Genomic DNA, 25198 nt, shown 5'->3' with positions numbered 1-25198 from the left:
GTTTCCCCCAGTTGTTTCCCGGGAGAAAACTACATTTTCCTCTGTCATCTGTTTCCTCAGTATTCAAGTATCAAGCAGTAAGAAAGAGCAGAAACACAGTAAGAGAAATTGAGGATCCCTAAGGAAAAAAAGACAGGAGTTTACAGGGATCAAGAGGGAATTAAATATAAAAGTATGTATATGGTCAATCAGAAGAAATCATCTGGGGAGCTTTTCTAGAACACAAAAATGCCTCACAGTTGAAGACACTGCAAAGCTGAATTTGAGGAAGAAGATGAGGAACATTTTTACCACGTTAAAGGAAGCACTTAACTTATTTTTCTTGGCTCAAAGAAGTCTCACCATAGAGTGTGAGACTTGTGTTATTTGGAGATAAACAGTGAAGTATTATAGGTGAAAACAGCCTTTTTCACAGATCAAGAGGCAATATTATCTATATCACAGAAAGAAAATCCACAGTAACTCCTGCTTGTTGCTTGATGATTACGGCTCCAGAGAGGATAGCATTTTGTTTTGTTTTGTTGTGGTGTTATCTTTCTAAAGTAGCAAGGGAGTAAGATCGTTTCAGACCGTGAGAAGGGATTAGCTTATCTCACTGACGATTTGGGGTCAAGCCTGGTAGTGTAACTGCTGGGACAGTTCTCAGCAGTAATGAGGAAACTCTCTGAAAAAAAGGAATATAAGAATTCACTATCAGTGGCCACAGCCATCCGTATTATTACTTCAAAAATTTCAAGTTACTGACAATAAAGGGAGCGAAGAAAGAATCTGAGCCGGACCTTTACCTGGTGAGAAAGGCAATCAGTCTCATTTTAACTTTCCTAGCCTTTTGGGCTGAGCAGTAAAAGGCTCCCAAACTTCTTTTATCCAAACTATGTAAAAAATGACTTCAACTTTTCTGGGGATTTGGGAGGGAAGGGACAAAGAGAACCATGACAATACATCAGTGAGAGAGACCCAGAGGCACATAGTTTGGCAAGAGCACTGTTATCCAAACAATGATTAATAGGACCAGCACCATTGCTGCAGACAGGGACTCCGTGAAAATGCAGCATTCCTCTCCTCGCTCGGTCAAAGTCCCAATGAATACATCTCTGTTTCAGGAGTGCGTGGGTCTGTGAGGCTGAGGCCTTGCCCAGATTGGCGTGGCAGGATTCCTTCCATGGCCTGCAGCCTCTGGCGCATAAGATGGATGCATCCCAGCTCATATGAATGTGATGAGTCCAGAGAGCAGATATCAGCACAGTGATTACTTGCCTGGAGAAGCACAGGGGCCTTCCAGGGACTCCTCCTGGGTACTGGTGTCTATAGTAAGTTGACCTTCTCTGACCTTCAGTGAGAAAAAGCAAGCTCATATCAAGGCATGAGCTTATAAACTAGGTGAGAGAAAAAGATGTATAATACATACGTGCCAACTAGCAATGAAAACTAAGCAGAAGCTTAGGCTGTGATGAGCTAGATCCACCACAGTTAATGCACAATCTGTAATTTATGCCATACTACATCAACCACATTTTACGATTTATTCTAGACAGACAGTAAGATGATTTGGACTAGACATGGACGTACTGAAGTGACCATAAAACAGGCCTGTCATGGTGAGAAGGGGAGAACTAAGAAGGTCTCTGAGTTAGAAACACGTTTGTTCATTCTTATCATCTCACTCATTTTGTGAAGATTGTAACTCCACCACTAAGGTCTTGCAAACCTACCTGCCAGCCAAGTGAGAAGACACAGAGAAAAAGATGCAAACAAGAAAGTACGGCAGATAAAATCCTACCATAGTGGCTAATCCTAATCTTATTTGTTATTCTTAAGTGTCTCCTGCACCTTCTGTTCTCTTGTAAGTTCCTGGCAAACATGTTTTACATTGGTACAGCTGTCATCTCCTTCTCACTTCTCAACTACTTCTGCCAGCCCTGTCTGTCTGCCCTCTGGCTGTTTGCTTCCCCACCTCTTTCCCACACATCCCCATGCAGTTTCATACAGTCACCTTCTTCCTGCTTTTAAATCAGTCTCCAACAGCCCCCATCTTTGAAAGGCATCCACTATTCACCATAATATTTTTATCATCAAAACAAGTTCTTGTAATTATTTTGTAAATCTAGGGATGCTGTTAGTCTCTAAAACAAGGGAATCACTTACTTTCTGGTGCAATTCTGACTATGTAAAAGCACTGACACTTTTATCTGTTAAAAATGATAATGATATTGTTAATAGTTAAGGCACCATAAAAAGGTTTCTCAGCATGAAGTCAAGCTTGAGTGTTACACTTAAAATCTGCAGTAACATTTTAAATTGCATTTATATCACAGTTTAATTGAAGTGTTCATACGATTTCCCACGAATAGTACTTTCAATTGTTATATAGTGATTGAGTCATTCATTCCACATAGATTATGTTACTGTTAGATTATGAATTTATTTGAATCATAGCTGTATAATGACATAAACCAAAGTGATGTTATTTGCTTTTTTTCTTCCCCATAAGCACCAATTTTGAAAGACTTTCACAATACAAGCATCTATTCATTGAGTCACTGAAATAATTATTAAAATACCTTCTTTCCATTTCCTTCCCTATCATGTTACCCAGAACCCAGTGATGCCCTTCACAATAACTAGATCTTCTGACAACTGTGTTACCAGCTAGTAAATGTGACCACCATTGTACAAATTGCTTGAAGCTTCATAAATTCATCTCTAGGCCTCTCCTTCCAGAAATATCATTGATTGATCCCAGCTGTGAGTTCAGACTGAGCCACAGCAATGACAACTTCACTCTTCATCTAGGAAATATGTTCTTGCTGTCTTCTGCCAATTTAACCTTAGTATTTGTCTACTGAAACACACCAAGTTTTGGCTACGATGATTACAAATTTGGAATCCCCCTCTCTGACCTCAGGATTTTGCACAGCATATCAGCAATTAATATTCAAGTAATGCTTATAGGTACACTGACTATGCTACATATCTATACAGCACAACCGTTGACACATTCATTTCTATTATTTCAAACTGTATGCTCTAGATAGTATAAAATATACGGTTCAATGGAAACCGTTAGCATAGCATGAAATCAGATACAGCAACTCCCTGGGAATGCATTCTCCTAGCACACCACCACAACTCCCCTAAAACGAACAAACAAACAAAACAAAAACCAACCAAACAACAACAACAACAATCAGAGACTTTTACTGTAGAAATACATCATTATAATGAAACGAAACATAACATAACATAATCTCTGGTGTTTATTAGGAAAATGCCTCAGGCTGTTATCCCAGAGTTTTCTGCTGTTTCTTCATAAGAAAGACATGCAGGATTTCTGAAAGCAATTTCTCATGAATGGTTGTAGCCATGGATATAGCTGTAGACCAAGCCTCCAGAGGATGCAGATTAGAATATAAAGGATTACAATACAATAACATAAAATAAAAATAGAGATTAGGGAAATTCATTTGCTGTAAAATTGAAACAGAATTTAACTTTGAAAGAGGTAGAATCCTGGAAGGAGTATATTTCCTTTTTGGGTAAAAAAAAATACCCTCTCTATTATAAAAAGCTGCTGCATAGAAATAGATCTTAGAATTTTCTGAGTCAAGACTGCAGAAGTTTTTGATTGGTTCCCAAGTGGAAGACATCCCACTAAAAGAATCCTGAATTTCTTGGTACTTTTTTAGCTTTGTTTAACTTTAAAACAATCAGGAATAATCAGAAGTTAAGACTGTAACAGAAGATGATAACAAGATGAGGAAACAAATACAACAAACAATATACCTACATCTAAGGGTTTAATCTGCAAAGTTAAACAAAGTTCTTCTGTTAGAGAAACTGCACTGGTGAAGTGCATTGGTTAATTGCACATCTTTGGGAGGCAAAAAACATTTTAAGGGGGCTTTTAGTTATTTTTTAATCTTTTTGTTTGTTTGGGTATTATGTTTCGGGGGTTTTGTTTGTTTATTTGTTTTTTGTTTGTTTGTTTTAATTCAAGATACAAGAACTACAGTCTCAGTGTTTGTACTTATTTAAACTAAAGGTGTGTCAGGCTTCATAAGCATTGTTGCACTCAAGAGTAAACAGCCGATGAGTCTTCAGAATAAAAGCCACATTTTTACATATCACAGATTAGGCAAATGGCCAGCAAGGTGGACAGAAAAACTTTTTCAACCAATCAAACTGGACATGAGCCAGCTGTACCTTTGCAGCAAAGGCCAGCAGTGCCCTGAGTTACATTAAGCACAGCTCTGCCAGCTGGGGGAAGGCGATTCTTCCCCTCTGGCCAGCTCTGGTGAGATGCTTCCAGTGTTGAGAAGAGCTGGGCTGCCAAGTGCAAGAGAGACATGATGCATCAAGAGAAGAATCATTCTGAGCTCAAATGAAACAGGCTGAAGCATCTTCCCTACAAGGAGTGGCTGAGAGAGTTGAAACTGTTCAACCTGGAAAAGTCTCAGGTGGATCTTACCAGATTGGAAAGAGTGGAAGAGTCAGAGCCAAACTATTCTTCTTGGTATCCACTGACAGGATAATAAACAGGCATAAATTGAAACATGGGACATTCTATTTAGACACACACACACAAAAAAAACAACCCATAACATTCCTGTGAGAGTGGTCATTCCCTGGAACAGGTTGTCCAGAGAGACTGTGGAGTATCCATCCTCAGAGATATTTAAAACCTGAGTTGACAGCCCTGAGCAACCTGCCCTCACTGACCCTACTCTGAGCAGGGAAATTGGACAAGACAATTTCCAGAGGGGCCTTCCAGCCTCAGCTGGACTGTGACTCTGTGAAATTTCATCAGTTTATAGGCTGAGCAATAGCTTCTGGAGGCATTCCAAGACAGCTGTAACAACTCCTAGGAGCTTCTCATCGGTGAAAAAACCTCCAAAGACTTTTTGCACCAGGAGAAACTGCATCCCTTGGCTACTATTTATGGCCAGGATATTTTCACTTTCTAGATGAGAATTTCCCAAGCAAGAGTCAAAAAACCCTTGTGCCTGCAATTGGTAAATTCAGGGAAAAATATGTCAGGCCGTTCAAACTATGCCCTTTATTCAGTAAAGAGAGGATTACTGGTCAAGTAAACTCTTATTCACATTTGTCTACAATATGTCATAAGAAAAAATGAATCAATTCAGCAGTAGCAGCAGCTGGGAAGATTTGGCAAAATGACTATTAAGTCAGATCAAGATAATATGCAAAAACTAGCAAGTTGCCTTGGAGGAGGAAAATATTTATTTAAAGAAACAAAAACAGTAAAGCAAAGGATATCCATAGCCCAGAGAAAAGGGAAAGTCTAAAGAAGAAATAAAGAGAGCCGAAAAAAGCATCAGTAGAAAGTCTTCGTGATCCATAATTCAGCAGCTCTTCCCTAAGAAGACCGGTTTGTCCTTACAAGACAAAATGGTGAACATTCAGTTTGTTTCAAAGCATAACATATTTCCAGTTACAGCTTTTATCTCAAACAGCTGAAAAACCATATTGTGGTAGTCATAGTGCTAAAAATAGAAGGATTTGGGGATTGATTCTGAATATACTTGTTTTCTTTCTGACAGGGAGTAAAGAAAGACTATGTAATCTCATTTATTTTCCCAAGGCAAAAACCTGGCCCAACTGAAAGTCCCTGAAGTTTTTCTCAATCAGGTAGGAAACCATAGAGTAAGGTGATACAAAGTACAAATTCAGTGCTCTACAGAAAGTTGAGGGGACTGATTAAAGCAACAATTATGTATATCAGTACCACAGAGCCACCCTACGTCATTCAGTTGCAAGGTCGCAGACATCATGAAATTTAAAACAATTAAAGAAAAATATTTAAAATTCAGATTTACAATTATTTACTACCTTGAAAAAACCTCTGTTCCCATTAAGTGTTCCACATTCTTCATGAGATAACTGCTTAATCCACCACTTATTTCATAGTATTATATTTTCATCCTTATTCTGCTAGAGCTTTTTAATTATTAGGAAGAACAGACAGAACAGAATCAACTCTATAACATGCTTGTCCTCTACAGACTACTATAAAAGGAATTGTTCTCATGCTGGCGAGAAAACAAGAATCCTTTTTCATGAAAAGTAACTTGGCTTCACCTTTGGTTTCCATTCAACATCCAATGCAACTGAAGCTTTCTCCTCTGTAAACAGAGCATAAGCAGAGCAAACACTTTAATCTGGATCTTCTACATTTTTCAAGAGTGAGTAACCATCAGTCTACCAAGCATTTATAAATGGTGGCTTTAGAATTTGGTGTGAAAATATATCAATTTCTATTTTCAGCATAATTTGCAGGATTTTGAAGGGTGGGGTGGGGAATAAGCCCACACGAATGGAAGTTGACAGCAAATCACATGGAATGAATTAAAAAAAATACTGTTTTCTTGATGCATGGGGCAAAATGTTAATTCCTTTTGGGCTGCTAACAATCTTCACAACATAAAGTTTAAACTGGGTTCATTTAAATCTGTAAGGCTATCTACAAATTCATACTCAATTCATAACAGGTTGGAGACTTCTGAATTTCTTCTTTTTTTTTTTTTTTTTTTTTTCAGTTGGGCAGATTTAAGGAGTTCCTTCCAAGCTGGTTAGGATCACTGATCATTGTGGTCTCTGAAGCAAGGAGTGCTGCCTTCCTTCTCGATTCCTACCCTGAACAGACATCCTCATGTTTCATGATTGGCTTTGATTTAGATAAGACAGCCTGGAAAGGCTTGGGAGACTCAAGACTTCATAAACCCAGGAACACTACAGACAGAATAGCTATACATCCAGCAGTATTTTCTCCCATACTGAGGAGATGGGCACACTTTTCAGTTATTCCCGACTTCAGCATAACTCATTTATGACAGAATGTCTCCTGGATTCCATCAGCGTATTGACAGTGTTTACCATTCAGACACTTCATGAGGTGCACTCTTAACACCTCAAAAAAACCTGACTATGTAATATTACCAATCTTCACAATAATAATAATAATAATAATAATAAAAGGAATGCAATTAGAAAAAAACTAATAGTTTTTCCAACAATTCAGCTAAAGCCGGGAAGCTGGGAGCTTTGTTCAGAGATAAAATAATTTATGAACAGTCTTTTACAAGGAACATGTAATTTTTATTTATTTATTTATTTATTTTTAAATGAGAGAAAAACATAATCTACTGAAATACATGTGCACTGAAAGAGCTGGAATAGGGTTGGAAGCAGGACAGATGGACAGAAACCCTAGAGTTTTCCACAGGTCTTTTGAAGCATATGCCATCAGCAACTGGGTCAACATAATCACAGATCATGCTGCTGCAAGAATGTTTATTAGAGAAATGTACAAATCTTGTATCCGATTAGGTCCAGTAAGGAAATATTCCTTTTTTCCTCCCCTCTCCCTGCCCCCACCCCTTTAGTTTTTCTCCTCATCTCTTGTGACTGCAACCCATGACCTTCACAAGAAAAGGCCTATGCTTTGATAGGCTGCAAGCCCCAAGGACCGGCACAGCTTTCTGGGAGAAAAAACTGTTTCCTTGCTCAAAATCCAATCAAAACCCGAATGTGCCAAGGAAAAAAATAAACCAAGGACATCATTATTCCATCTCATTGTGATTTGGCTTGCCTTCAAATCACATACCCAGTATATCTGAAATAGCAGCAACGCCTCCATTAGCCGAGCCTTCCAGCACTTTAATCAAAGTATCTTTCAGAATAAAGAGGCAGAAATGTCAAATTCCAATCACCCTTTAAATTCCTCCAATTCCCTGCACTACACAAAATTAAAAGCCTTACGCGTGGCTAATTTCCCTTACAACTGTGTATGCACGCAGGCACTCGGCCAGAGGTGGCGGGCACCCATTTTAGATGTGGCAAGGCGCCAAAGGGCAAAGCGAAGCAGGCAGACCCCTGGTGGGTACCACAGACCCACAGTGACACGCTGGAAGCCCTGACATCTCAAATGGGAAGGCAGCCTCCACACTGTGCAGGAAATGTGTATTTGTTGTCTTCCATTAGGACAGTGCTACATATCTTATCCAGTGTATGCTTCAAGGAAATACTGGCCTGCCTTCTTTGTAAGATTACTTTCTCAGTCTTTACCAACAGCAAGAGAAATTATGTGGTGAAAAGAAGCAAGCAGAGAGAGTTTGATGAGTCCAGCTGGAGCTCTGACTCAGATGGCTCTTGTTCTATGGGTCCCTAGGGGTACCCCAGGATCTTTTAGAAAAGGCAGAGTAAGAGAAATGGGTTCCTCGTTTGCATCTTCATTTAGGTCATATCTCTACACACTGAAGAATTTCAAGCTCCAAGCAGCATATATAATTCTTCGTTTATTTTGTTTTTTTAAAAGGAATCTCCAAGCCATTGGTATACATCACAGAAAAATACTGCAGAAAACTACCCTAAGGACTAGCATATTTATTTAATTTTTCTACAAGAAAACTTTCATGCCTATCATTTTCATGACTAGACTTAATTCTAATTTATCTGTTAAGATAATCATCCTTTAAAAATACGTTCACAAAATGTGCTACCTTAATTGTTGTCATGTAACATATACTGATGTAAGTATATATTCAAAATTATAGGGACAGACCCTTTTGCTCAAATCCGACTTTCTTCTACACATGCCTGCAACATTTACAAACATTTTCCATTTAGGAATGAAAGACTGCAAGCAAATGATAAAAAAATAATCTTAAAGATTTAGATTATTTAAAAACATAAAACACAGAAAGAAAGCACCAGGAAACCTCCTAGCTTCATACGCTAAATAAAATCCTTAGATTAAAACAGGACTTGCAATCAGAACAAAGGAAGAACATGACTTTCTTAAAATTCAGACAATCTGTCCTGCAAAACACATCATTAAAATCTTTTCCAATCTGTTGCAAACAAGATACAGCAAGAAGCACAGAGTGCAAGGCTTTGTAGTATCTGCAATGTGTACCACGAACCAAAACAAACATCTTATCTGCTCCACATGTTTTCCCGGGAAGATGAACAACCACGTTCTCTGGTGCAGCCCAGCTGGCAAGTCTCTCTGCAAAGCCACAGTCTGCTAACCATCATTTCTTCTTTCCACAAAGCTCAGGCTTTGATAAAGCAAAATTATTTAAAATTCCCGATGCTGTTCTACCTCCCCTCACAGTGATCCAACATTATCACAAGTGCGTTCTCCTTGACAGCACTGTGATGCTACAGACTTCTGCTAAATTTATTGAGGTGTCCTTTCAGTGGTTAGCTATAACACAGTACAGTGGTTATCTTCCTAAATGATGATTATGCTTTTGGGTAACATTTAATTGAAAATGTATTGTGAAAATCTACAAGTCAATCTTTTCAAATCAAGGCTGCTTGGTTCACAATCCAGTTGAATGTGATTCTGTCTATCAGTAATCCATGACAAAGATAGATGAGCTTAATCCTGTCCCTTGGATGATCATGGAGAAAAGCTCACCCCTTTGGACAAATCTCAGACTCAGATAATTTCACAGTATTCGTTAAGGGCTAACGTGCTTTGTGTTTGTTTCTTTTCTCAAATATTTTAAATATTTTACCTTTTAGTTATAAATAACTGAAGTAAATTATATACTACTATATACTACTAACAAAATAATTTACCCTTTTTCCCTAAAAAAAAATTAAAAAATGAAAATAAAAAAAAATGAAAAATAGCAAAAAAGGACATTTTCACATGACTTTCAGTTTCACTTACATCATGCTGCCCTGCAGTGAAGTGAGGTAAGGTCAGTACTGATGCTGGGGACCAGGGACAAGGAGATGACTCTAGGTCTGAAAAGTCAGGACAGCATATGCTGGGAAGAGACTTCACCAGCTGTACTTTCCTCAGTCCATTATCTGAGCAGATTTGCAGCCATCCTCTTCCCATCTCACTGAGTTGTCTCCATCCCTGGCGCATTGCATGACCCAACAGAAAGGGTCTCAGCAGGGTAAAGCAACTGGTGCTGACAAGCTAGCACTAACCTGGGGCATGAATTAGTGCCTTGCAACATCATTTTGAAGGTGGCATCCACTGGCCAAGCTCTCAGAGAGCATCACCTAGTTTGGTTTTCTCCCAAAGGGATGAAGCATGTGCACTCTGGGACAGCTATCAGTACACAGTAATAAGCAGAGACATTGGAGAATTAGCTTCAGAATCACACTGCTGACCTGATCTAAAATGCAAATCTAGATGGACCCCTGCTATAGTAACACCATAGCTGGTAGGACAGCCTTATGGTCACTACATTTCCAGCAGGTTTCATTTCTTTCCTGCACTGGCCCTAGTTTGAGTATTAATTCTATTTTCAGTCACCACTTTGTGGAAATCCAAGCAGAAAAAGAGGATGCCTGTGTGAAGAGTTTGGCTCCATTTCAGAGTAAGGACACAAAAAGAGGCTTCTATCTGCCAGAGAGAGAATTGCTGCATACAATACTGAATACCCCAGGGATGGTGGCTTCTCAGATAAAGTTTACAGTAATCTCATCTTAATTAAAACCAAATGAAATTGATGATATCTCATTTCCCTGCCACTTTATTATTTGGGGGTGACTGTCAACAAACCTGCAGAAAAGATGGCTTCAAGCATTCTCCACTCAGGCTGAACTACTCAGTTCATGGAAGGGCTCAAGAAAGAAACGAAGCTCAAAGTGGTAAATATCTTCGTGAAAGGCCATTCTTATCAGAAGTAAGAGAAAGCAGGAGACAGAACCTTTACTGCTGCAGTGTGGGGAAAGAGAGGAGAAAAGGCAGAGGCAGACAGGGTTTGAGAGAAGACTTGAAAAGAAATGGATTTTAAAAAGCAAAGCTGAGGTATAAGTGACTGCTCTCAGCTCTAACACCAAGAAGTTTTTGTCCAATGCAAAAAAAGAAGCAAATCAAGCACATGGAACAGGTGGGAGACGTGGCCCATCCTAAGTTAAAGGCTGTGGGAAAATCTGAGAGGATTATTTTGGACACACTTGTGATGCAGTGCAGATAAGGGCTTTCCATTTTTAATTGAAATGCTACTATAAAAAACCTTCACAACATGATACCAGATTATATTGAGAAAAATGTCTTGCCCTTTAAAAGAGTCAGGATACAGGTGAGGAAATCTATTCAACTAAATAATTCCCAAGAAGCACCAGGACAGCTCCCTTTCATTTTAGATACAAATGTAGTTATGTGACACGATTTAGCAAGTGATTTAATGGCTCTTGTCATGAATGCTATTCATCTGCTAGATGCAAATCTGGTTTGCTATTCATATTTTTCAAAAGCTCTAACGCAGCTATTTTTTTTCTTTCTTTCACCTACTACATCTTTTGAGTGCAATTATAACTTCTGTGCAAAGCAGCAAAGATCTTTCAGCCTTACTTAGTGAGCACCCACCCATTTTCCCTTGCTGCTCCCTCTCCTCCTCGAGGCTGAGCAGTTGGGCTGATGTTGTGACTGTCCTAGAGAGAGAATTGATGGAAAAAGGAAGGTAACAAATTCCTCTCAGAAGAGGACAGGTGGAAAGGCTGGGCACAATGTAGTTGGTTCTAGAGTGTGCTCTCTTGCTCATAGGGAGTAAAATTCCTTAAGAAATTCCCATAACACTGCTTACTCTCAAGCCTATCTTGAGAGTACTGGGTATTTTCAGAAGTCACCTGCCTCATTATTTAATAGATGTTGATGCTGAACTCATAAATCTATCCCTTCTTGAACCATCAGAGTGCGTCCAACAAGAAAAGAGTCCTACTACAGCTGAGCCTCTCCTAGAAGCACAAAACTGACTTAAATCTTATTTACAGCAATTCACACCAAGAAAATGTAATCTGATTTCATCTTGAAAAAGGGAACACAAACTATAGCATAAGAGCATTCCTGCACCTTGGCATTTTCTGTTTTCAGCTTCAAAGACACCAAATCTACTGCTATTTTCAGGAAGCTTCATAAGAAGGGAGGGGACATGAAGCTTGTCATACGCTATGGGGGAAAATGACAGTGTGCACATATTCCTTGGCCTCAGAAAAATAAAAGAAAAGCAGGAATTCTATTACTACCCTGAAAGTGGAAGAGCAAAAATAGATTATAAAGCAGAGGGTGGAGACTGCAGGTTAAGTCTGGAGAATATTGACAGTTTGGATTTTTTTTCAGCACAATCTGTTTTGAGAAGCCTGGACTGGGGAGGGAGAAGAAAGATAGCCTGGACGTGTGCTAGATAGATTTGAAAACCCTCTCTCATTCTTTTACTCTTGGCTCTCTTCAGTCTCTTTACTCCCAGCTCCCTCATTTTTTTCTCTTGATACACATAAAGGATAGCTTTAAACTAAGAAACAAGCACACGTCTGGAAAACACGCCTGCTCTTTTCTGGGAAGTGCATGGGAGAGCCCAGCTGCCACCCCCTCGCTCGGTTGCCACCAGACAGCTCAGTGACAAGAGAGATCCCTTACAGCCTAAGTTAGCATGAGGCAGGGAAATGGCGTATGACATTAAAGTTCAAAGCAGCTGATTACACCTCTGATGTGTTGCCAGACTGTTAAACCCAATGACACTCTTTTTCTTTTTTTTTTTTTTTTTTTTTTTTTTTTTCAGCTATATTGATCTGTTTTCTCAGTAGTTTTTCTTAACCCCACTCTTCAACAAGTGGAAAACCTCAGGAAGAAATGTATTATTTGTATTCTGAGGAGAGTTGAGTACTATTTCTGGAATACTTCTTTTATATATAATGAACAGGATTTACCCCCCTAACAGAGACCAAAACATTCTCTTTATTTCCCCCCCTCCCAGTACTCTCCTTTAGGCTCTGGAAGTAAACATTTAAAAATGCATGCTGTTAGTGGGTTGCATAGGACTATGCCGCTCTGTCAGAGCGAACACTGTGATCAATCACATCGGGCTGTTCGTACTTACAGTCATCTTCCACTTCCTCATACCAAAGCACGTGAGCAGACATGAATTTTCTCCACAAAACGGAGGAAAAGAAAATAACAGTAAAACGCTTCTTGGCAAAGTATATTCCCACTTTGCTGCTTCAGTCGCTTTCAAATGAGGCTCGTCCCCTGCAGATTGACAGCTGTGTGTGTTTCCACCTTAAACCCCGGTAAGTTCGCAGGGCAGCACACAGCGGGAGCCCCGGTGGGATGGAGCCGGCAGGGTCCGTGCTGGGCAGGGCAAGCCGGGGATCCTCGCTGCCACCCAGCCGGCACAGTAACTCGTGCCCTGCTCTTTGGAGGCCCCTACATGTTTCAAATTCCAGGACTTGCGCAGAAGCAATGCTCAGTGCTTCCCTCAAAACGAAGTTGATTTCCCATAATAGGACAGCCCATGCACTCTACATATAAGGATCTGCTTCTAGGGTGGCATGTGTAGTGGATTTAAATTAAGTGTTGCGGGTTTCCAAAGTGTGTTTAATGCTGCAGAGTGGAATGAAGATATTTCTTTTGCCCAGCTGCCTTTAGTCTACTGTGTAGGAGATCTCCCCCTCCACAGCCAATGATCCACTGCCCATCCCCTCCCTGTTTAGGAGAGGAGTAGCAGTTCTTTGGTGTTCCAACCACTCTGCTAAGCAGAGGAAGAAATAAAAAATAAAAATTAAAAAACGAAAGAAAGAAAGAAAACACTTCTGTTCCCAAACTGTGTAAATACAAACACAGGTTGCAGTAAGTCTGTACCAGCTTGGAGAGAAGAAAAACTATTGACTTACATTTGACCTTTCCACTCCCAACAAAACCATGTAGTACTGCTGCTAGACACAGCCCAGGAATAAGTTGCAGAAGAAACAGAGGAGTGCATGGAAACATTCCTTAATTCCCAAACCCCCAAAACTGCATATCCCAAGCAGGTGAGACCTGGGCTCGCCCCTTCCTCTGCATCAGCCCAAGGCCTCCTTAGTTTCTATGGGAAAGGAAAAGCAGGCATCCACAATAATACTTTAGAACTGGACTGCAGCTCCTCAACTCAAGCCCAGACTTTTATATGGCTACTTTCTAGTATATATATACTTCGTAAAGCACATATGGCCATAAGGAATCATTATTAATTCAGTGCTTCATTTGAAAAGTCATTTGAAAGAACACTCACTTTGCTCATTATTCTTTACAGAATCATCTTTAAAAAAATGACCAATACGCTACTCTGCTTTCAAGCCTGAAGAGTCCTAATGGTGATTACATACTTGTAAGTAAAATCCTGGATTATACAGAAAAAATAAACATAGAAATGAACTGCATAATATACCTTTATGGCCACTGGTATTTTCTACATCAGTAGTCAAATTAATACCCTGGAGAACCTGGATGTACAGTACATGCCAACAGACTCCTAAGGATTAATTTGCAGTCCACAGGAACTGCAAGTCATGAACTGATGTAGAAAATAATCTGGAGCGAAGCAGAGCACTCTGTGACAGCAGCAGCATTTTGATTATTTCAGGGAGAAGTGAACCAAGCAAACTCAAACTGCTTATTGTGCAAAAGTTCTTCTAAAATATTCACAGTCACCCTTGATAACACATACTGATAATATCTGAGGCTCAGGAATGTATGCACTTAATGACCAAAAGCGAAAGCCATCTCGAGAGTAGATCCCTAGTACTGGCACTGTGATCCTCCTGACTCGTATCCAATTCAGTCTTCCAAGGTGACAAACTTTTTATTCAAAACTTTCCAGGTACGTAAAGTATGACTAGAGGGCCTTATCCTTGACAGAGCTCTACAGTCTGCCTCATATTTAATTCCAGTCATGGCCCACTGAATTCACATGGAGTATTCATCTTCTCTGACGCTATATTTGAGACCACCAGAGAACATCAGACCAGGCTCTGCAGGAAATATTACTTGATACTTTCTTCTAAAACATAGCTCAAATAAGTGGCTGGTGACAATACATACAATAGCTGGCATACCAAACAATCCTTCACATGCAAGAAACCCAGTTTTGCTACCTTCTTCTTGCACGGTTGCAGAACCGTGAGAGAGCCCCAGGTGACCAGAGAGGTGCAGAAACATTCAGCCCAGAAATATTCCCCACCTGCTACTGAAACTTCATCACTCAATGGGAAAAAAGTCAAGATCTGTTGGACCACAGGACTGTTTGGGAATAGCAAAAGTCAGTATTCATACCTGTGTTTTGGGTTTTTTTGTTTTTTTTTTTTTTCAGCTGTGCTTTCTGGTTTGTTTGGTTTTTTGTTTGTTTGTTTTGGGTTTTTTTTTTGAGGAGAGGGTTGCTACAGAAAATTGAGAAGCTTTTAAAAATTAAAGACTACTTTCAGCACTGGTTTCAACACAGAAACTTCAACTCTACTGAACAGATGTTTGATATGCATCTGCCAGTCCCCGCTGGCCAACACAGCATACATTTATAATGCATGTATAACCTGGAACTGAGTTCATGATTTTGACACATCAACTTTCCTTGAAAATAGTTGCTGTTGGTGTTGGGTTTTTTTTGCCTGAACTCGTATTAAAAACTTGAACTGTCTTCAAAAATAGAAAGCAAGCCACCGCCCCGCTGTAGATCTCTGTCAGATAATTTCTCTATGCCCAATCAATGCCGAGATTAGAGGCTGCCTGTCATGCCATTCCTTCTAGTAAGGCACTGTAAGGAGCAGGCTCTGACCAGCAGCGCAACTGCTGAGTGCTCTGAGATCACAATGCCTGGGCTACAGCTGTGGGGAAAGGAGCAAGCCTGAAAAGCACAGAGAGGGTGGGCAATCTAGAAAATCTGGAACAGTAAAGAGGCATGTTTTTAAAAAAATAATAAATAAAAAAAAATAAAAATAAAAAAAGATAATAGCTGCTGCTCTACTTTAAAGTTGTCTCCTCTTTCACAATCAGTAATGGGTTAAATGAAAGAAAATCATCTGCTCTGTAGTAATGATTAGGGTGATTTCTGCTGTCCATTAACACTTAAGAGAAGCTGTTTGTTTTGCTGCTTGAGAAGTCCTTTCAAAACCCATGTGTTGATAAAGTAAAAAATAATTCCTTTCTAATAGCAAAAGCATGACAGGAATGCAAAACTGGAGACAATTCAGAAGAACCCAGTAACAATTTGAAAACAAAGCCTAACAATAAACTGCCTGACCAGGGACTATTTAGGAGGATGGATTCAGTAGACAATGGATAAAATGAGAAATTTGGGGTTTGATTCAAGAAATATTAAGATATTACAGTTGTTGGAATAACTTACATGGAAGGACAGGTCCCCAGTTAGGCATAAAGAAATCAAATAAGAAGTTTGTGTTAACGGCCTTCGATTAACTCATCTTCTATCTCAGTGCAATTTAGTATAATATAAATGCAAAAACAAAAACAAAAAAAGAAGACAGAAAATCCACAGTGTAATTTATATCATCTAACTACATATCCTTTTCTGTTAAGAGATAAAACAAGAAAATAACAAATAGGTAGCACACCACATGGAACTGATTTACAAATCTCTTATGACTTTTCAGACATCCCACCAGCAAATATTGTCTGCCAATTCAACATCAGGCACAGTGCTTACAGCACAAATCTAAGACATGATATTTTGATTATAATTCCAGAAAACATTTCAACCTTTATTCTATCATGTTTTCAAATCCTTGCCAAAGCTGACCTAAAAAAAAAAAAATAAAGTAATACAAGACTGTCACTCAGATCAACCACTAAGCTCACAACACAGTCTCTTCTGTGCTCTTGCCAGTATTTGCAAATCTATCACATCAATCTGTGTGGGAAGTGCTTAGCTCTAGGGACTATGGGACTGATGCAAAGGGAGAAGTGGGATGGGAATCTTTTAAGCACTAATGCACAGCGTGTGGTTTTGCCCTGGTGGTATATTGGCTCTGAGTCTTTTTCTTATTCACTTCCTGTCATGAAAAAATACTACTTGCATGTCAACAACAGAGAGAAAAAAAATCAACAGCTTTATCACAGCAGAAGTAAACATGGAACTTCTGATTTCCCTGTGAAAACAGCAAGAAAAAAAGAAAATCTTCCTAACATGAGTAACCAAAGCAGAATTTCTTACTTTCATTTCTCAGCCTATTTTTACTTCAAAAAGAAATACACTGTAGAGTTTGTTAGTACAGGTTGCAGTGTTTTTCTTTTCTCCATATGCTTATTTGATCTGTAGACCAGAAAGTAAAAGACAAAAAATCCTTTGCTCTAAATTCTGAAGGAAGCAGTAGGTTTTGGTTTTTAGATTAGCAAACATTAACTAATTTATAACTTGAAATTTTGTAGTCAATATAACAAGGAAGGCAAAGACCTCTCATATGCAAGTGGTTGTAAAAAAACACCCACTTTTTACATCAATATAGTTCTATTTCTAACAACATTTCTGTTTGAAGCAATACTTTAACATATAAACAAGCATACTATTCCATTACTGCGTTTGTGTTCTCTCCAATCTATCTCCTTCATGCCACATAGCTGCAGAATATGGTTTACCCCCATTCTGGAGAACATCTTTAGTGGTTTGGTGGTTTGTTGTAGCAATGGTAATGGGAGGATGGTTGGACTACATGATCTTGTAGATCCTTCCCAGACTTGTCATTCTATGATTCTATGATTCTGTGATATGTGCATATCTATTTATCTTTTATGAGAAGACAGTTCAACAAAGTTGCAAACAATTACAAGCCCTAATCAGTAAGAAGAAAGAACTGAAGCAAAAAAACATGAACAATGATTGGAAGATGTTTGAAAACATTGTCTAGGCACCTACCTGACACTATTAAACAAGAAGTTCCTCCAGTTGAAAACAAATGGCAAACAAAACCAAATAACCAAATTTCGTTCAGAAGGAAAAAGGAAAAGTGCATAAAATTCCAAGCTGATTGCAAAGAATATCAATAAAAACTGAGAGTTAGTTGTGAACCAGAGTCGGCGATCCATACATAGGAGACAGAGAGACAGAGAATCCATCTAGGTCTGCAGGCAAGCTGTATCAGCTCTGCTAAAAACAACTCAAGGTCACTTTGCATAGCAAATGTGTTTGCTGCTAACATAAACACAGATTTCTGTAGGGAAACACAACTCAAACTCCAGCTGCCTAAGTAGTATTCCTGTCACCTCATCATGTACTCCCTGAGTTCCAGTCAGTGTTTCAGCCGTGGCCAATTCTGACACTACACCATGAAAGCCATGGACAAATTAGAGAGCATTTAGCATCACAGATATTCAAGCAGTCAAGCTTTCTTTGTAAAGAAAAACTGAAGGAACTACAGTGTTTAGTCTGGAAAGGAGGCAAAGCAAAGGGGTATACAGCTGCTGCTATGCACTGTGCAAAGTTGACAATGTTCTATTATTGTTCACATGTAGCAAGAAGGACCTCATTTGGGTAAAGCTAACTTGCCTCTGGTATCAGGAGAAAATTGTGAGAGTATCATTACATACAAGAAAACACAGCCCTGTAAGCTGAATTTTCTAAGAAAAAATTAAGAAATTCTTTCAAGTGTAACAAAGGACATTTAATCTACCTCAACCCTTGCAATAGAAGAAATCTAATTTATCTCACATCAGTATTTCTGTAGCTCTCCTAAACAAGAGTTACAGACTAGTTAATACAACCTGTCACATACATTTCAAATTTGTATTCATCTCAGGCAAAATTAATTGTGCTGATAAAGGAGAGCAGTCCAATGGATACAAGAGTACAAAGGCAATCTGGAGACCTACGTTTCATTAGCAGTTCTGCCTGTCACTCATCGTTGAACTTCATTTTCTTTTTTTATTTCTCATGTAGATAATGAAGAACATACAAGCTAAACAAGTGCTAAACACTACCATGATTAATTACTGCTTAAGATATGTGACAAGCAGTTTAAAATATAGGACTGTTAAGGGCCCACGTTTTAATTACATTGATTTCACCTTAAGTCCCCCACATGACTATTGCTCAAAGCCATAGTTACAGTGGCAAAAGACTGTCACATTAAATCTTTGAAGACTGGGTTATTATGACAGCAAATTATGATGACAAAATTCTGTTAGTTTAAGTCTAATGAGACATTACTACATACACTAGGATGAATGTTAAATTATTTCTGTGCAGGTCTATATGCAGGTTAGTACATCACGATGACGGCAAAATGAGGTTAATGCAAGTCTGCAGAGTTGACATTACAAATGTCAAGATGATTGCACAATACTACTGCTACAAGTGATCTGTGGATAAAAAATAGGCCACTAAACACCAAAATGTTTTGGGGGAATGTAAAAATAATCTAACGTAAAATAAAAACAAAATTTGAATCAAGGCAAAAGACATACTGGATACTACTGCTTCAAACCAAAGCCTTGCCAAATTGGCCAGTGTTATCAGGAGGGTGAAAAGTCAGGATGCCTTACAAATCATTGTATAATAAATAAATAAAACAGTGAATTACTAACTGCATCACTAGGAAAACCCTTCTACTAATAAGAAGCAAATGACTTTATAATAAATATCGTATAATAAATGTATCACATCATATAATGAATATAAAAGAGATGGTTTTCCTATTACATTTGGCACTGGTACAGCCTCACCTTGAATACTGTGTGCTGCTCCACCATACTGAAAGGATGTAAGAGTTGCTATGCTCTACTTCTGAGAGTTGATGGCAGGACACGTGAGAACAGCACAAAGCTGTGTCAGAGACTGGACGTTAGGAGAAATTTATTTATACTATGAAAGTGGTCAAACACTGGAAAAGGATTCCTAGCAAGGTGATAGAAGCCCTAGGCCTGTCAGCATTCAAGAGATATTTGGACAAGGCCCTCAGCAACATGGGCTGACTGTTGGTTAGCCCCAAAGTGGTCAACCAATTGGATCCCATCTCTTTAAGACCCTTCCAGGTGAACTGTTCTATTCTGTTATGTTCTAACTATTAAGATTTTTTGAAAAAGGCTTTGAGATTACTGTCCTGCAACAGAATCTCTTCACATCATGGAATTCCTTTCTGAATTTACTAATATTAATATATTTCTCTCTTACTATCTCCTGCAGTTACGAACTATCTCCAAACACATATTTATCAATTATTTATCAATTAGGCCATAAAGAAATTAGTCCATTCTCAGGTAAATTCAAATGTGTAGGATCTACAATATCATAAGGTTAACTAGATTACACATTTAAGCTACTAGTTATTCACACTATTTTAGATGATTAGAAAACTAAAAAGCACATTTTCCTAATGCAGTGTTTAACTAGGGATTGTAACATATCAGGAAAAAAAAAAAAAAAAAAAAAAAAAAAAAAAAAAAAAACCAACCACTAATCCAAAAACTGAAAAAAGTATTCTTTTTCTTCAAGTCCGTTCTCCCAACTTTCTAGCTACTGCTAAATACAAGAGGTGCACTTGATTACTAGTGTGGCAACAGTAGGTAATCATGTATTCCTTCAAAAGACTGGCACATCCACCTATCTATCTATCTATATATATTTCCATTAAGATAGGAGAAGCACCTTATCACTCTGAATATGTGATCCCCGATTCCTGATCAATTACAGTGGTGACCTAAAAATGTGTTTTGGTTAAATAACAGGCTTTTTCAAGGAGTTCAGGTAGTGCCTGACCTTTAGTACAAATCATGAATAATTTTCTTTCATCCAATACAGAGAAAGATGAAAAATGCACTTTTCTAGAAAATTTAGTATTTTTTGTTGGGCAAGTCACCCATCTTAGTCAGCAAAACAACAGAATGACAAACTCACATTAAAAATAAATTTAAAAGGCAGCTCATTTCAGAGATATGCACAGAGTAGCTTGAGATTTTTCAAGGTTTCCCAAATAGTTTAATGGCTAGTAAATTATAGTCAGAGTACAGAAAAGCAGATCAAAATGGCAGGTACAAATTAAGATATCTTCAGAATGAAAATTGCAACAGTCTTTATCAGTGCATAAATGCATTAATAATTAAATATATAACATCTTTTAATGAAGACACATAAATAAAATTTGATGGCAAGTACCTTTTAGAAGACTGGAAAGTCAGTACAGCCAACTACTTGCTAATTTGTCTAACTGCAGTGAACTTATGTCAAGTGAAATTAATTGTGGATCTGAACCGTAACATAAGAAAGGAAGCAGACTGAAAGCAGTAAGGGAAAACCATGCAGTGCACCTTCACTCTGTCATCTGATTAAAATGGTTTTTTTTTAGCATGTTAGTTGCTGATGAAATGCGTATGCAAATGTCTGTGTTATTCAATGTGATGGTTAATAAAAATCCAAAGGGATTGTGAGCTGTGGGTAAACAACTGGTTTCTGTAAACACATTTCATTTAAGTTTCAAATAGAACTGGGGAAGCTTTATTAATAACACAGAAAGCAGTAATAATTGACAGGTTTTGTTAAAGATCCTCTTACACGCAGCCTTATTACTTTCATGAGCAAAACACACCTCAAGATATTTTTATGCGGTAAATCATGGATTATCCACGTTACATAAGTAAAACTAGTTGGTATATTAATGCTTAGGAGATAACGGCAAAGTGAAAAAAAAAACAAACAACAAAATAAATGAATCCATGTAAAGACAGAGAAAACAACTTGTCTCATGTAGAAGACAACATCAGCAGAAGATTTGGAATTATTGCTTACAACTCCTGTAGACTTTTCAGACAGACACAGGTGTTTGAATTTATTAATCCCATACTACCTTTGGTGCTTCACTGTAATTCACCTGTCTTATACTTGCTTCTTCCATAAACACCAGGTGAGAACCACCAACTCAAGCTGGTACCAGCCACTGTCAAACATTTCAAATGCCTGTATAAGCACCAGAGTTCTTCCCTGTCAGTTCAGCCCAAGTAGTAGCTTACTTTTTCACATTAACACAGAAAAAAAATATTTCACATTAAAGAATTCTGTCACTCTGCAATCGACTTTTTTTCCCCAGTTTTATAAACAAACCTACAGTCGTCTTCTTATAAGGTCATTCCTAATCAGTACATAAATGAAAAGTGAAATCAAGGCTACTAATACAACTGGAAAAAAATACATATGTATTTAAACCCAAAATACACAAATAAACTAGAATTAGTCTAATTTTACATATTCCAAGTACAAATTACATCTAAAACCACAGTAAGTAACATGGTAAGTTATAATGTTTCACTATCGGATCAATGAAAAGTATAAAATGCAATATCCACTTTTTCTCTTGAAAAAATGACTAATTAAAAAACAAAAAAGAAGAAGAAAAGGCTTTTTTTTTTGTCTTTCTCAAACATGTATGTCACCTGTTGCATTTCACAGCAATCACTGCCATGGACGGTTCACACACGAGCAACATTTAGGTCATTAAGTGGATTTTAAAAATAAAAAAAATAATAAAAAAATATAAATGAGCCAAGTTTTCTCATGGTCCTAAAGGTATTCAGGGAAATAAAAATGAAAGTTGCCTGCGCAGAGATGCAGAATCATCTCAGAGTGTCAAATAGGCGATAAAAAAGACAGATTACATTCAGTATCGAGAATATGTCAAGAAAAAGAAATCTCAAATTTATGTACTCAGCATGGGTTCCAAACTACTTATTGTCACTCAGGAAAGGGATTGTGAGTTATAAAGGGTCTATGAAAATATCAACTCCATCTTCAAAGCTGTCAAAAAGTAAATCAAACGCTGGCTATTACTATGACAAAAACAGAGATCACCATACACAATATCATTATAATATTATTTAAAGTCTTCAGATGTTCATTCTTTGAAAACTGTGGGTTGTTCTACTTCCCCTACCACCAAAACTATAATATCAGAAAAAGTAAGGACAACAGAAATGACTGAAGACTAGAGAGAAATGTCTTCCCTATGAAGAATGACTTAAGAGTCTTCGAGGTAACGTGAGGGGAGTGTGAATGAGCACAGAAATTGGGTCCTCTCAACCTGACAAAAAGGAAGACATTTCTCACTGGTGGTACATAAAAGAGTGCAGAGACTGCATACAGGGACCAGTTATCTAAACCATGTCAGCAAGGAGAGGAGCCTTAGATAGGCAGGAACAAATCTAGGAAGTCCTGGTATCATCACTGACAGTTCTGCAAGACCAGCAGCTTATTGTGCAGAGTAGACAAAAAAGTATCGACCCAATGGTGGACAGCCTTCTGTGTGCTGAGAGCAAATCAGAGGATGTCATTTTGCTGCTACAGAAACCTGTTGTGTGTTCATACCTGGAGGGCTTTGTGAAGTTCTGATCTCCATGAGGATGCTTCAGAGTTAGAGCAGAGCAATTTTTAAGTACTTGGGGAAACAAAGCCCCTGTCTTAAGCAGCTGAGACTCAAACATTTGGGACTGATCAGTTGGAGAGGAGATGCCTCAGGAGAGATAGCAGTAGGGTTTCCAAAGCATGAAGGAAGATGCATACAAAAGTTATTTACTCATAAATATTTAAACACAGCAACTTATAGTCCTAGATCAGTTTAAAATGCATCAAGAAAGTAGTTCTTTAGCCACTGGTAGTTTGTTTCTGGATTCTGCTGCCCAAGAAGATCATGAAGACATATCTATGTGCTGGTTTAAAATAGGATTAGGTAACTTCATGGATAAAGAGATGTATAAACAGATACTAAATGACATAGGACAGAATGTAACCTCTAGTGTTTTAACAGAATAATTGCAGATGCTGGGAAAAGATAAAAATAAATGGGCCTCAGAATGTGGTCAGGCTCATGTACTCTGACTCACATATCCTGTTGCCATCTGCTGAAACAAATAATTCTCGATTGACTACTGGTCTGACCAAGCAGGACATTTTGTATGAACCTAAGTAATTTGAAAAATGAAGAAGTACAAATCACTAAACAATGAGTCTCTGTAGAAAATGAGCATAACAATATTTCAGTGTCTCTCATAGCACAAAAAAAAGATAGGAAATAGAGGAAAAATGAAGGAGTATCAGCAATTAGTTCATTCAAAACTGACATAAAGAAGTACTTCTTCACATGGCATGCAGCCAGATTATAGGGCTCTGATCCCGGAGGCTACGGATGCCCAAAGTTCATATCCTCTATCTACTGGTGAGCTATGCTGAGAGCTCAGGTTTCACCACAGTGTGTAGCAGTGCAGCACCAGCAGCCAGTCATGATGGACATTCCTCAGAATCTGAACAGTTCTTAAAGAAAAGAGGTTTTGGAACTATCCCCTACTTATGTCCCACTTTTAAACATGGGGTGACATGCAGCAGAAAACATCTTACTGATTCTTTTCACCAGCACGAACTTGGACATTTCTTTACTCATCTGCTCCAGTGTCTCACAGGCAAAACGCTGCCAATAAGTTTCGATGGGAATAGTGTAACACAGGTTAAATCTCTGGCATTGTTCTCATCTTTTGTTCTACAGCCACCTCTGAATTTATGAGTGTTGTATGTTTTCGTACAGCAATGTTTGTGTGACAAAACATTAAAGAGCTTTCAGCTTTTTTACCATATATCCTGCTTCCAATAATATAGCTGGAAGAACGCTCAAGATCAGCATTCAAATTCTCAGCGTGGAGGCAATATTTCATTTCAGTTGAGAGGAAAAACAGTATGTCATTTTTACAACCATCAGTTCCTCAGGTTTTCTGCTTCCTGGATTTCTTTTTTCCAGTATGATTTTGCTGTTTCAATGTAAACAACTGAATGTATCAGTAACAACCCAGATGAAAGTGTGAGCAAGAAAAAAATAATTGTCTACTAAAAAAAGTTATAAATTTTGTTCGCCTTTTCCACAGTTTTTCAAGAAAGAAAGGATATAATTCTGTAAGACACTGAAATGTAGTCATAACTACATGATGCATTCTTGACAAAGCTATAATTGATTTTGAGTATTTAGTTCATACATTTACATTCAGGAGAAAAGACAGATACCAGAATTAGTGAGACATGTGGGACAGAAGTTCTTGATTTACATTTCCAAAACTTCATACAGAATCAAAAAATGTTCCTCATCTCTGAGACTTCATTGTTTAAAGGAAAATATCAAACTTTGCTTCCCAACTCTCAAGCTGACAGTACTTCAGAAATATTTCCTAATTATGCAGTCATTGTACAAAACAACCTTGTTTACTACCGTAATATTTTATATGTTCTTCTTTCTTCCTACCAAATGAGTACAGTTGTCTGAAATCCCAAAGCATGCATCATGTACACATACATCTCTGTGGAACTCAGTTCATGGCATAGGAGAATAAAATGTTAATTGCATTTTCAACATTCATTACTAAAGGAATTGAAATAATACAATATTTTATTTAAAACAGTGTGACTTCCCCTTCTCACAGAGG

The 25198-nt window shown here is 38.1% G+C and overlaps 1 protein-coding gene across 15 annotated transcripts in view; it reads right to left on the bottom strand.

The window, feature by feature from the left end:
• The window catches only part of DMD (dystrophin), a 1110121-nt gene that overhangs the window by 941085 nt on the left and 143838 nt on the right, over positions 1-25198 (bottom strand). The window contains exon 1 of one of the 15 annotated variants that reach the window (XM_072348855.1): positions 12870-13206. The exons of the other annotated variants lie outside the window; for them this stretch is intronic. Coding sequence (XP_072204956.1) covers positions 12870-12912 — 43 coding nt within the window. The 5' untranslated portion in view covers positions 12913-13206. Of the gene's footprint in view, positions 1-12869; positions 13207-25198 lie in introns of those variants that run through there. 15 annotated transcript variants of the gene reach the window in all.

Source organism: Excalfactoria chinensis, chromosome 1, assembly GCF_039878825.1.
Source record: "Excalfactoria chinensis isolate bCotChi1 chromosome 1, bCotChi1.hap2, whole genome shotgun sequence".
Lineage (NCBI taxonomy): Eukaryota > Metazoa > Chordata > Aves > Galliformes > Phasianidae > Excalfactoria > Excalfactoria chinensis.
This window is presented reverse-complemented; position numbering and strand designations above follow the sequence as displayed.